The 13,719-nt window shown below is 27.5% G+C and overlaps 6 protein-coding genes across 6 annotated transcripts; 3 read left to right on the top strand and 3 right to left on the bottom strand.

Annotated features, from left to right (window-relative positions):
- Nucleotides 1-711: 711 nt before the first annotated feature.
- FG379_001615 (uncharacterized protein) lies at nucleotides 712-2,301 on the top strand (the record flags this gene model as incomplete). The annotated part of the gene is made up of 1 exon (XM_067327218.1): nucleotides 712-2,301. One exon carries the CDS (start codon nucleotides 712-714, stop codon nucleotides 2,299-2,301), a length of 1,590 nt encoding a protein of 529 aa, XP_067184136.1.
- A 175-nt stretch (nucleotides 2,302-2,476) lies between these two features.
- FG379_001614 (uncharacterized protein) lies at nucleotides 2,477-2,986 on the bottom strand (the record flags this gene model as incomplete). The annotated part of the gene is made up of 1 exon (XM_067327217.1): nucleotides 2,477-2,986. One exon carries the CDS (start codon nucleotides 2,984-2,986, stop codon nucleotides 2,477-2,479), a length of 510 nt encoding a protein of 169 aa, XP_067184135.1.
- A 421-nt stretch (nucleotides 2,987-3,407) lies between these two features.
- FG379_001613 (RBX1-like protein) lies at nucleotides 3,408-3,713 on the top strand (the record flags this gene model as incomplete). Its single annotated transcript, XM_067327216.1, has 1 exon — nucleotides 3,408-3,713. One exon carries the CDS (start codon nucleotides 3,408-3,410, stop codon nucleotides 3,711-3,713), a length of 306 nt encoding a protein of 101 aa, XP_067184134.1.
- Nucleotides 3,714-4,356: 643 nt separating this feature from the next.
- Nucleotides 4,357-5,913, top strand: FG379_001612 (UDP-glucose 6-dehydrogenase; the record flags this gene model as incomplete). The annotated part of the gene is made up of 1 exon (XM_067327215.1): nucleotides 4,357-5,913. One exon carries the CDS (start codon nucleotides 4,357-4,359, stop codon nucleotides 5,911-5,913), a length of 1,557 nt encoding a protein of 518 aa, XP_067184133.1.
- Nucleotides 5,914-6,209: 296 nt separating this feature from the next.
- FG379_001611 (uncharacterized protein) lies at nucleotides 6,210-9,923 on the bottom strand (the record flags this gene model as incomplete). Its single annotated transcript, XM_067327214.1, has 1 exon — nucleotides 6,210-9,923. One exon carries the CDS (start codon nucleotides 9,921-9,923, stop codon nucleotides 6,210-6,212), a length of 3,714 nt encoding a protein of 1,237 aa, XP_067184132.1.
- Nucleotides 9,924-10,603: 680 nt separating this feature from the next.
- On the bottom strand, nucleotides 10,604-13,513 carry FG379_001609 (uncharacterized protein; the record flags this gene model as incomplete). The annotated part of the gene is made up of 1 exon (XM_067327212.1): nucleotides 10,604-13,513. One exon carries the CDS (start codon nucleotides 13,511-13,513, stop codon nucleotides 10,604-10,606), a length of 2,910 nt encoding a protein of 969 aa, XP_067184130.1.
- Nucleotides 13,514-13,719: the final 206 nt, after the last annotated feature.

Raw genomic sequence — 13,719 nt, 5'->3', positions numbered from 1 at the left:
GCCTAAGGTATTAAAACAAATATAAAGTGAACAATAGCATAACTAAAGGTCACTTAATATTATAACAAAGACGTGACAAATAGAATGCAATATTAAATTAATTAATGGTGTTCTCATATATTTTGACAGTAATAGAAGTTATTATTTTTAATTTTAGAAATTAGTATATACTTATGATTTAGATAGACTTCCTCGGTAAAATTATCTTGATTTTTTTGTATGAAAATTTGTATTGTAATCATGTAATAGAAGCAACTACCTTGTTTTACAAAGAGAAATTAAGTAGCTACCAATGTCCATGAACTAAAAGAACAAAATAGAAATACTCCTTTCATTCTCGGCTTAATTTTGCAGTGCCAAATACGAGATACCTTGTGTAATTATTAATTAACACTTCAAAGAAGCATTTATTAACAATATTCCAGGTATCACGACTCAAAGCATGCTTTGTTATAGTTCCCTAATTTAAACAAGTAAAAATCAAACTTTTATCTAGCAAATTCTAATAAAGTCTACAATTAAATATTATTATCATTTAATTAAAAAAACTTGGTTTCTATTTTATTATTAATTAATTTTTAAATATTTAATATCAATAACTAAACCAAGAGGCGCGCGCGCCGTTTTTTGTATATTTAATTATATAACTGATCATGATCGTGCAAATTAATATTAAATGGCTAGTGTGAAAGACTGAAAATTTTTAAAAAAATGTTGAAAGAATTCTTCATATTAAATTTAAGAGGTGATACTATAATATTGAGAGATTTCCGTGAGAACGGTGTGGGGGAGAGAAGTCTAAGTAGAATTCAAGACTTATTTTATAAAAAAATAAAATTGAATAACAACGATGAACCTCCAATAATATATTATGATGGGATAAATTACATATATTTGCGTCAAAATGGTTTATTTTTTATATTAAGCTCAGAATATGATATGAGCCCAACATATGTGTTAGAGTTGTTATATAGAATAATAAAATTAACGAGAGATTTTTGCGGTGTAATAAACGAGGATTGTATAAGAAGAAATTTTATTCTTGTTTATGAACTTATAGATGAAATAATTGATTACGGGTACCCTCAATTAGTGAATACAGACCAACTTAAATATTGTGTTTATAATGAAACAAAGATATTAAATAATGAAAATTACTATAGAAGAAGTGATATATTTTCTGCGGAAAATATATTGGGTATTACAAATACAGTATCAGGTGGTCTTTCAATGCTTCCAATAGGGTTTTTACCTCCAAATAATTCATTATCGAGAGTCCCTATTAATAATGGAATGAATAATAATAACGTGTTAAATTCAAACACAACAGGAAGTGGACCAAAAACGATATCTAGTAATGCGTCACAAAGACCAATAAATCCGGTAACAACAATTTCAAATAATACAACTGAAAGTAAAGTAGTATCATTTTTAACCAACTCAGTTCCAACAATTGAGAGAAATAATGAAGTATTTGTGGACGTATTCGAGAGATTAAGTATAATATTAAATAGCAAAAGTGAGGTGGTTACATTTAATATTGAAGGAGGTATTCTAATGAAAAGTTACTTAATTGGTAGACCTGAACTTAATTTAGGTTTTTCAAATAACATTATATTAAAAGAAGAAAATTTATTTAATAATGTGAATATAAAAAAACTGGAGAATCAAACTACATATATAGATGACTTTAATGTTCATGAATGTGTTGATATAAACGAATTTCTAAAAAATAAATCAATTTCTCTTAGGCCACCAGAAGGTGAATTAATTGTAATGAATTATAGGATATCTAATGGCTCAATCAAGGTACCATTTAAAATTATAACATTAATTGAATCTTTAAACAACGATGCAAAGTCATCTAAATATGATGTCGTAATTAAATTAAAAGTTGATATTCCCGAATCTTCTTTTGCTACTAATGTTACATTATTATGTCCAATTAAGACAAAAACCTCTATTGTTACACTTGAGACAATAAATACACTTGTTCCAATTCCACAGTCTTCACAATTTGATGAAAAGAATAACCGAATTGTTTGGAAGATTAAAAAAATATATACTGGATCGGATATAGCTTTGAAAGCTAGAATTAATTTTAACTCTAATTTTGATGTGAATAAAATTAAAGAAAAAATCGGACCTTTACTTTTGAGTTTTGAAATTCCTATGTTTAATTTATCAAATATTCAAATAAAACATTTAAAAATATCTGACAAGTTTGGGCAAAACAACTATAGATGGGTAAGATATATCACCCAATCCAATTCGTACATCTGTAGATTATTTGATCCATGATTATATTTTTATTTCAAAATGACAGAAATAGTGTGTATTCATTATTAACAAGCATTTACGTAATTTGTTTTTTCCTCTTTACTAATTCATTACATTAATTGACAAATGGATGAGAAAAAAATAATAAAAGGCAAACAATTGAGAAAAAGAGAAATACACGCTAATTACTTATATATTACTTCTTTTTAAAACTTGCTTCATAAACACCCTTTATATTATCTTTAATTACGGGTATAGATACTTTCTTATTCCTATTTATAGCTAAATTATCGCTCTGGTTAACACTATCAATATTCATTTCATTTGTGCCCATATTGTTTATTATCTCGATATCTCTACTGTTTGTTAAATTGCCATCTCCCATTATACTAAGAGCAGGTATGTTTTCTCCTGGGTAATATTTCCTTCTGTTACCAGGTCCCATGTAACCTGCTATACCACTTATTGATTCTGATCTAAAGTCTACAGATATGTCCCTATTTTTCTGAGGAAAAATCGCATTGCAATTTTCTGGATACAAGAAAGCATTTAGTGGAGGATCTTTTCTTACATATGTACCCTCGCCTATTTTTCTGAGCTCATTAGACTTTTCTATATTTCTTTTCAATTCTAAAGTACTCTTTATTAATAGCCTCTTTGCCGTACGAAACCTCCTCTTTACCTTGCTTCTTAAACCTTTTGCCATATTAACTATTAATTTAAAGTCCTTTGTGTTATGCTACATTTAAGTAATATTTTAAAACTCTCTTTTCAAACAATTATCTTCAGCTAGTGTCCAAACTGACATTGGAAAAGGCGCCACAAAATCATTTAAGCGGCTAAGGTTTGCTAGTGGGAAAGTATACATTTAAAAATTAATTCTACTCAAGTTTTATTATTATTTATTTTATGGCTAATATAAATTTGTGTGTTTTTCATATATTTTTAGTAGCAAATAAAATCTTTATTTCCATTTTTTGCCTAATGATAAAAATCTCAGCTGAACCCGCCCTTATAAGTTTGTTTTTTAAATGTTAAAAGTACAATAATAGTGTATTCAGTTTGGGCTAAATGTAACAAGAGATTGAAAGTAAGGTAGATAATGTTAAATATTTGAATAATATAATATGATAGATGAACAAACAAATACAACTCAACATAAAAGATTTGAGATAAAAAAGTGGAATGCAGTTGCGTTATGGTCTTGGGATATTGTTGTAGATAATTGTGCAATATGTAGAAATCATATTATGGATTTATGTATTGAGTGTCAGGCAAATACTGGAGCAGTACAGAGAAATGAGGAGTGTTCTGTAACATGGGGACAGTGTAATCACGCATTTCATTTACATTGCATTTCTAGATGGCTCAAAACAAGGAATGTTTGTCCTTTGGACAATACAGAATGGGTATTTCAGAAGCAAGCGAGGTAATAATTTATTAGTGATTCTTTATTAAAGTTGATCTATATGTAATGTAAATGTAATTCTTAAATTGTGCAACTGAATTTGTGTTATTTAATGGGATACTGTAAAAGTAATAATAGCTGCTATGTCTTATGTTTTTACCTGATTAGTTTTGAAGCGACGATGTAAATGTAATAAAATAAATAGTTGATATTGTTTCGCACTTAATAAATTAGGTTGTATAAGCCTACGAGTAAAGAAAGGAAAAATGGCAGCTCATTTTATTAGTTTTTTTCTTCTAGAACTATCCTTTGTATATTTTACATTGTATGTATTCAATTTATGAAATAATATTATACTTAAATTCGAGAGTTAACATGAGTATAATATGTTAAGCATAAATTTGAAAATAGGATAATGAATTTGAAATAATAGAAACAAAATGTTGAAATTATTATAATTAACAGGGAAAAAAGATTGAAATTTTACAGTCTTTTCTTATTTATTGTTTAAGTTTGAAGTAGAGATAATTATATGCTTAGGTATATAGTTGCAGACAAATATATATACATGTGTATATATTTTCAATAAGTGAAATTTAAAAGATTTAATTCATTTTAAGCCAAAGTCGAATATAGTAGTTTTTATAGTTAGAAATTAATAGAAAGGAATGACAAGCGATAATTACAATATAGACGTAACTAAAATAGGGTGCATTGGGGCAGGATATGTGGGAGGACCTACAATGGCAATGATGGCGTATAAATGCCCAAATTTAAGGATATATGCTGCAGATGTGAATGAAACGAGAATAAATGAGTGGAATTCGTCAGTACCACCTATTTATGAGCCGGGGCTAAACGATATATTAGATAAAACAAGAAACATTAATTTATTTTTCACAACAAATGTGGAAATGGTAATTAAAGAATGTGATATTCTATTTATTGCAGTAAATACACCGACTAAAGATTACGGTATTGGTAAAGATAGAATACCTGATTTATCTATGTGGGAAGAATGTGCTAGATCAATAGCAAAGTATTCAAATAGAAACAAAATAATAATTGAAAAGTCAACAGTTCCAGTCAAAACATGTGATTTGTTGCTAGAAACATTAAATTCTTGTAAACTAGACAGGAATATACAATTTTCAATTATATCAAATCCTGAATTTTTATCAGAAGGAACATCTATATATGACCTAGAGCATCCAGATAGAGTGCTTATAGGTGGAAAGATGGAGTGTCAATATACATTGTATAGCATGGAGATATTAAAGAATATATATTTAAATTGGATTCCAGAAGAAAAGATATTAATGATAAATGCGTGGAGTTCTGAACTAACAAAATTAGCATCTAATGCTTTTTTAGCACAAAGAATATCTTCAATTAATTCGATATCACGTCTTTGTGAGATAACCGGAGCAAATATTGATCAAGTTTCAAGAGCAGTGGGATGCGACAATAGAATTGGTAGTAAGTTTTTAAAGGCATCGCTCGGATTTGGCGGAAGCTGTTTTAAAAAAGACATATTGTGCTTATCTTATTTATTTGAACATTATAACTTAAAGGAAGATGCGTTGTATTGGAAAAGTGTATCGAAATTAAACGAATATCAGACAAATTGTTTTTCAGAAAAAATTATTAAACACATGTTTAATAATATCAAAAACAAAAAAATATCAATATTAGGATTTTCGTTTAAAAAAGATACATCAGACATCAGAGAGACACCTGCAGTAATTGTATGTCAAAAACTTATTGATGAAGGGGCAAAATTAATTATATATGATCCTTGTGTCGATTCTAATAACATCATTATTGAATTAGAGAAAAAATTACACCTGTGTTTGAAACAAAATATTAATATTAATCAAGAAAGAATCTCAAATGTGATAGTGACTAAAAACATTCAAGATTGCTTTAAAGACTCTCATGCACTTGTATTTTGCACAGATTGGGACGCTTTTAACAGTATTGATTTTAAGAGCATTATTAATGTTATGGAAAAACCTGCTTACATTTTCGATGGTAGAAACTTTTTAGACCATAATAGATTATTCAACATTGGGTTTAATGTGATATCGATAGGTATCAGTCCAATGGTGCACTGTAATAATAATATCATTGGAAATGAAGTGCAAAGTGTGGGGAAAAACGCATGCATACAAAAAATGAGAGATGCAAGTCTTGGCGCCACAGAAAATACAATCTCAAATTAATACAAACTATTATGAGACGTAATGCAATATAGTGAATCGTGAAGTGAGTGATTATTTGTTTTTTTTTCTGTCGGATATGAAAAAAACAGATACAACTAGAAGCGTTTGGATGATGGAAAATATGCATAATTTATGCATAAAAATAGTTATGGTTTTGTTTAATAAAGCACTGATTAAGTAATATATATACTGTTAATAAATGAAATGGTGATAAATATTAAATTGTTTATTTAAATTTTGGGATAATTATATGAATAATTGTTGTTTTTGCAGTTATGTTGTGTTGCCTATTTGCTTTATATATCGCTAATATCATTAATGTTGTCACTTAAGAAAGACTTATTTATATTTCGAATCATAAGTTCGCCACATATAAGACAATCACTATTTATAAAATTAATCAGTTGGTTGTATAAGGAAGTAAGTACATTTTTTTCACTTAACTTTGATCCATTAATTGGAAATTTTTTGTGTTTGTTACCATTAGAGTTATTTTCACTGTAATTTAAATGAAGTTGGGAGTATTTGCATATGCCATTTATAATTCTGTTAAGCTTGGCTATTTCATCATTGTTCATTATGACTGAGTATTTAAATAGAAAACAACCAAAGTGGAAGTAATGTGAGCATGGGAACACAAGGATATTCGTGTTTAAATCACCATTTAAAAACAAATAACGTTGATATTCCTCATTTTTATTCAAAATAGTAAAAAAGCTATTTAATATAATATCAAGTTTAAACTGATCACTTGAACCTATTCTTAGTGCTAATATAAATTCTTTGATATCTTCAACAGTAAATCCTTTAAAATTAAACAAACTTCTGTAACATATTAAACATAAATCGGTTTTTGGGTCTATTATATTGTAACATTTGTGGGATAAAAACAAGTCATTTGCCAGATTATCACTGGACAGTTTATAATTTGCATAAGATTTTGTTCTTTTGAGAAGAATGTCGTCGAAATGATTTATATTATTTTTAATTATGTCGCTGAGCAAACTCAATTGAACATCATCCGGAATAATCGATAGTATATCACTCAATGTTAGAATATATCTTGGTGATGCATTTAGCAATCTAGTTAGACCTTGAATGTCTTTATTATAAGCAAGAGGTTTAATTAGATTTAATATCCATTTTCTTCTTAAATGATAATCCTCAATAAAATTGTATATTATGTCCTTTGCCAATTTTGTATTGTTTAACTCTTTTATACATATTCCCATTGCCGAATCGTACATTCCCAATAAACAGTAAACATATGCCGTTAGTTTTTTATATCGATTTCTTTTGCATATGCTTAGTAAAAAAGGTATATCAAAGTCTATATTGTATTCTAATAATGATATATTGTTAATGTTGTTATTTGCCGTTTTTTTAACATTTTCAAGTTCTAATTCGTCAATATAACTATCTTTTCTTGCTTTTCCAAGTAAAGGAGTTATATATGATAACAGAAATTCTTCCCCGTTGTCAAGTTTAGAGCAAAGTATAGCTAGTACATTCCATATTGTTTTTGTTCCCTTCCACGTCTCTGTGTGAATCAAAAGCTTGACTCTAGTTGAAACCCTTTCAAGTTTATGCTCATTGGTGCATTTATTGCTTAGTGATATATAGTATTCTATTAATAGTATTGATAACCTATTTAATTCTGTGCTGTCTAGTTGACTGCTATTTAACTGTTTAAGTTCTATTAGATATGGCAATATATAATTAATATTTACCGAAGAGAAAGATGGCCTTTTAATTAGCGATATAAATCTTTTTGAGTCCAATAAACCCAGTATAGGCGAATATTTAACCAACAGTGTATCCCTTTTCGAGATATTGCTGTTTATTGAAACAAATAATTCAAAACATTTATTAACTAAATTAGAATCAATTAGAGAATAAAAGATGTATTCTTGGATTAATACTTGCCATTCCTTCCTTAATTCTGAATAGTAACTTATTCCTATTCTTCTATTATACTCAACTAGTATTTTATATATTATTGCCTCAATCTCGTCTATTTTGTGAACTTTTTCTAATATTACAATTAAATTTGAGTAATATTTGTCACTTATGGTTTCCTCATTTAATATAAATGAAATATATGAATTCAGTTCAATTAACCATAAACCAAGAACTGAAAGTTTCAATATAACATTATTGTCATCTTCCACTTTGCTATCTATGTTATATTCATTACTAAGGTTGCAGTTCAACTGATTGATTTTGCTTGTAAGATACAGTATTAGCCCTTCCCAACAAGAATAATGGATAAAAATATTGCATATTTCATTAAATGAAAGATCTTCGTCTATTACAGACAACAATTCTGCTGCTTCCTCTATTTCTCCTTTAATCATCAAATCTATAAAATGAAGTTTCTCTATTAAATTTCTTTTTTTCAATCTGAGAGATTTGCTTATTATCTTGTCAGAACTAACTAGTGACTCTCCATACATTCCAATGTACAACCACTCCCTCCATAAGGTCTCTCCCTCATTTATTATATTTATTTTATACAAATTCTCATTGCTATATCCCCAAATAAAACTCACCTTATCTAATAATTCGACCCCTTCTTCCGAGTAATTACTTTCTCCTAGTGAACTAAAATTATTGTAATTACTTGAAAATTCTACTGCAAGCGATCTTATTAATGATGATGTATTAATGTTTCCTACAGACGATGTATCATCACTTTTTCTTGAGCCGTAGCTACTGCTTTTAAAGTCAGCTACATCTAAATCGATGATACTATTGTTTAATATTATCTCATCAACGTATTTTCCTGTAATTAATGAGTTATTAATTGGCAATTTGGCTATACTTCTTGCGGTTATTAGTGAAATAATGTCTACAAAATCATCATACAATGCTATAATATGATATCTTGAACACTCCACACTATTTGGTAACTTTAAGTTGTTACTTTTAAAGTCGTATGTTTTAACATTTCCTATGTAATTGTCTATATTGTTTCCAATCAATTTCTTTTTTTTATTTATTGAGTAGATTTTTATTATTTTTGATGTTATCCAAATCAAAAAATAGTGTCCTGAAATATCTATCAATCTTATTTTGCTATATATAGAAGATCCATACTCTTCATCTAAATTGCCTATTTCAATGCATGATTTCGATGAACATATATATGAATCTAATGCTGCTTCATCAGTTTTAAGAAATAAATCCATTATCCTGTTTTGGCCGTACCAAAGAAGCAGCTTGTTTGGAGTAGATACTGTTAATACATATTGATATCTTGTTGCATCATTGTTATTCGTTTCAAATTCATTACTTTCATCATAAAACACTTTGTTTGAATTATCACAATTATTATTACTATGAATATTTTCCAAATTCGAAATTCTTGTTGAATCCAACAATAAGCTTAGTATTGGGGTTCCTGGGATCTCGTACAGTATTCTTAATACTACTGAACTCGAAGATATTTCAGGTCCTAATATTGTTGTTAGTATAACACCATTTTTGCATCCTATTATTGCTGAAACCGCTGAATTTCTTGATGATTCATTTATGTTCCACGCAACACTTTGAATGGAATAACTACAAAGTTTTTGTATGAACTTTGCCTTTGTTTGACTTGAATGTAAATACCACGTCTCTCCTCTTCCTGTTTGAGTTATTATTGAATGATTTCCTGTTTGATCAACAAATATTTGCGGAGTATGTGATGATTCTCTGTTTTTGCTTTTTGAATCTAAGTTTCCTATTGCTCCACTCACTCCTATTCCAAATCCTACTGGGGATTCAAACAAGATCAAATCTGTTACTACTTCATCTGGATGCCATCTTAATAGCTGACCTGAAACCAAAGAAATATAGAATATATTACCACTTCTTATTACTTGATCAATAACTATTGTTGATTTTAAATTGCCGGATTTTCTTATTTTTTGTACTTCTATTTCCCATGAATTATCAAAGCTATATAATCTTGGCTGTATTGATATGGTCTCTTCTTTTTTGTTAATGTAATCCTCTTCTTTCATTATCTTGACATTTATTACACTTCACACAACCCTATTCTTTCTTATTCCTTATTTATATACCCTTTTATCGCACTTATTCATAAGCAGGTGCAATTGCTAATACGCCTTTATTCTTTAAATCGTTATGATATAAACTCTAATTTTACCATTCGAAAAGTCCAAAAAAAATATCCCAAACTCTACCACCTTAATCTTTACGACTTTTATCTATCAATTGTTTGTATTCCTAGTAATTACTAATTTTAATTTTTTTCCTGCACATTAAACAAACAAATGTTTCCCCGCCACTCCTACCATTCACTCATGCATCTGCTATTTAAAGATAAATATTAGAAAAGCAAATTTAAGACAAGTCAAATATAGAATTAAAAAATAAATAAACTAAATATATTGACTTCAATGCTACATATATTTCTTTTAAATAGTGTTTTACATATAGCCTTAGTAATTATGCTAAGATAATTCATTTAGAATCTAAATGTAAATAAATTCATAATTACTCTTGTTACCAAACTTGTACATGAAAAACAAAAAAAACGCTTGTATATTACTAATTCTTTTTTTAAGTTTTAGCTATGTTTATAAATATATGTGCTTAAATTACATATGAAAACGGTTTATATATTCATTTTTTTGGTTCAAATTTAATATGTTTTGTAAAAAATGAAGCTTAATGTTAATTATGAATAGTTGTTTTGGATTAAACTAAATGTAGAGCTTACAATATTGTAAGAGCTCAATATTGAATTAGATATTGTTTTTAAAATCTCTTTCTCGTTATTTAACATTTTATCATCTCGACTTGTTTTTATATCGATGTTATTAGAAAAGGTGTCTATAAAAAGAATGAATTTTGGATCAACAGGAGAAATATACTGTAAAATGCCTAAATTGAATCCAAAACAAAGCTTTCTCGTCAAAGCGACCTGATTTTTTCTCTTTATTGTTCTAATTAAATCTGCAGTACAGCAAATATGGTTAACACTGTTTTTGCAGAAAGTAGGAGGTAGATATCTTTTTAGCTTAAGATAATCAATAAACTTTAGGAATAATAAGTAGTTAACAACGATTGAGAAATAAAATTCGTCTGACTTATCTTTAATATCTTCACAATCCTTCATTAAGCTTTCCCATAATAAGAACAATTTGGACAAAACTTTCTCGTCGCAATTTAAAAGATATGTGACTTTATTATTAGTTTCGTTATATATTAAGTAAGAAACATATTTTTTGTACACGAAGCACATCAATGTAATACAAACTAATTTAAATGAAATGCTTGTTATGTTCTTACTTTGTCTAGAAATCATCTTAATGTCATCGTTAAAGATCCATTCATTCTTTTCTAGAACACAAAATACGGATTTAATTGAATCAAGCATAATTTCAGAATCAACATTATCGTATTTTCTTAGCATTTCTATTAACAAGTAATAATCCAATTTTATGTCTATTTTTGTTTCATTGTTATTAAGATATTCTAAAAATAGCTCGTAAAATAATTTTTTATTATTAATTTTGGCGTTATGAATTATTGAATGGAGCAAAATAACGTTAAATACATAATTTGGTATGTTCCTTGATTCTAACCAACTTGGAACTATACCCAAACTATCATTAATAATCCTTTCAGTTGTTTCTTCTATTTTAATCCTTAAATCATGATCAAAACTATCTATATTATAAGTTAGTATTAAATACAACCAACAAACACATTTACAAAATCCAGTAAAATCAAATAAAACTGGTACTTTATTTTCATTTATTTCGACCTGACATTTTATTAAATCAAATAATTTATTCGTCAAGTTAATTAGAAATAAAGTGTTGTTTATGTCATTTATTTTCAAATTCCCAATGTTTCCTATATAACTCTTAATTGTTTTAACGATTGTATGAATGTTATCCATATTATCATCAAATTTAAAAAGTGTTTCGCATTGGTTTTTGTTTTCACTTATCAAATTATTCAAATATTCGGTACCCTTTTTATAGAATAGCGATTCAAATGCTTCTGTAAGTGAAAACTTTAATACCAAAAAATCATCTGTAATTTCTAATTTATTTATATCGTTTAATATATTTATCGATATTTCTCTCATTTTATTTAAATTTAATTCATTTGAAAAACAATTTTTTATCTTGTTTTTTAAAATATTAATCAATTCTATATTTAACAAAGTGTCTTTGCAAACTTCTCTATTGCTTACTGATTCTTCAAATACATTATGATATTTTGAAGATAAATTCAATAAGTCATTGACATCAATATTTTCCAAAAAACAGGTGTTCCAAAAATTTGGATCTAACCTAATCAATTCAATTATATTTTCAAAATAACGTTTTTCATTTGAAGCAATGTTTTCTATACATGTTTGTGAATACCAAGTTGTTATATTAAACTCATTTTCTATGGTACTGTTTTCATCATTAAATGAGCAGTTCATTTCATTATTTTTACCATTTTTGAAGTCAAATGTATCTGTTATTTGAAATCCAAAATCAACAATATCATGATCATTCTCACTTAAAACTATATCACCCTTGTTTTCAGAAAAATGAGTATCTTTAAGAATGCAATTACAAATGAGTCTACAAATAAATAATAATGTCAATAATATGTACTTAATGTCATTGGTATTCATCACCGATTCCATTTCATCTTTAAATAGATCAAATAAGTTGAGTTTGTCATTTTTCGCATTAATTATTTCAAGTAATATTGAAAATACAGAAAATAAAGGTTGACTTTTTTTCATTTCGTTGATACTGCTTAATATTGTATTTTCAAGTTCATTCATACCTTTAATTATACTTATATCACAATTATCTTCTAAAATTGCTGTTTTCAATTTATAATATTGCCTAAAAATATAGATAATAAATGCTTCTCTTTTGCTGTTATTTTTGAACTTTTTATGACTGAATTGTATCATGGGTAACAATGAAATTACACTCGGATCCTTAATATTCATTTTTTTTGGTGAGAGGCTCTTGTTTTTAAATGAAGACAAAAATTGTTTATATGCAATGTTTATTTCCAATTGCACAAAACCTCTCCATAGTAACAATGATTCTTTATTTACCCTCAACCCAAGTAATATAGATGATCTCGCTTCCTTTAAATTGCCGTTTTGTAATTCTCTATCTGACATTAATAACCAAAAAATACTTTTTGTTGGGTTATTTCTAAGCGCTGCTATTAAATTTCTCTGTAATGCTTTAGAAGAACCTGACTTTAAACAAAAATCAATATTTTGCAGCCATAATTTCTCATCCGATGGAAATTTTCTTAACGCTCTTTTGAATATAAAGTGAATTAAACGAATTACAGAATAGTCACCTATAGTGCGCTTTTTCAATCTAAGTTCTCTTGTCCTTGAATTCCTTATTCTCTCAATTTCATATTCATAGTTTAAATATTCCAAGTAATCCTTTAATATTGGTGTTCTTGATGATATTTTGTATTCATAAGCTCTGCGATTACGTATTATCTCTTTAATCTCTTCTTTCGTAAACACCCTGCGTTTTCCAAGGTCTACAAGTTCTGGGACCATATCCTCTAATACTCTTTGTACTTTGTCTGCCATTTTTAAATACGCCTATAACTAACCTTTACTGTAAATCAAGAAAAATTTATAATTCACATAAATATGTACTCTCAAAAAGGATAAAGAAAGAAAGAGTGAATACAATAATAAAATAACAGCAATTCTCTATTTCTGCTAGCTTATTCGATAGGTATTTTAAAAAGAAATCTTTAATATTTAAAAAAGTGGCATACTTTAATATAAAT

This window comes from Cryptosporidium bovis (genome assembly GCF_009768925.1).
Source record: "Cryptosporidium bovis isolate 45015 chromosome Unknown contig_23, whole genome shotgun sequence".
Classification (NCBI taxonomy): domain Eukaryota; phylum Apicomplexa; class Conoidasida; order Eucoccidiorida; family Cryptosporidiidae; genus Cryptosporidium; species Cryptosporidium bovis.
The sequence above is the reverse complement of the archived record's forward strand: the minus strand, read 5'-3'. Positions and strand labels throughout refer to the sequence as shown.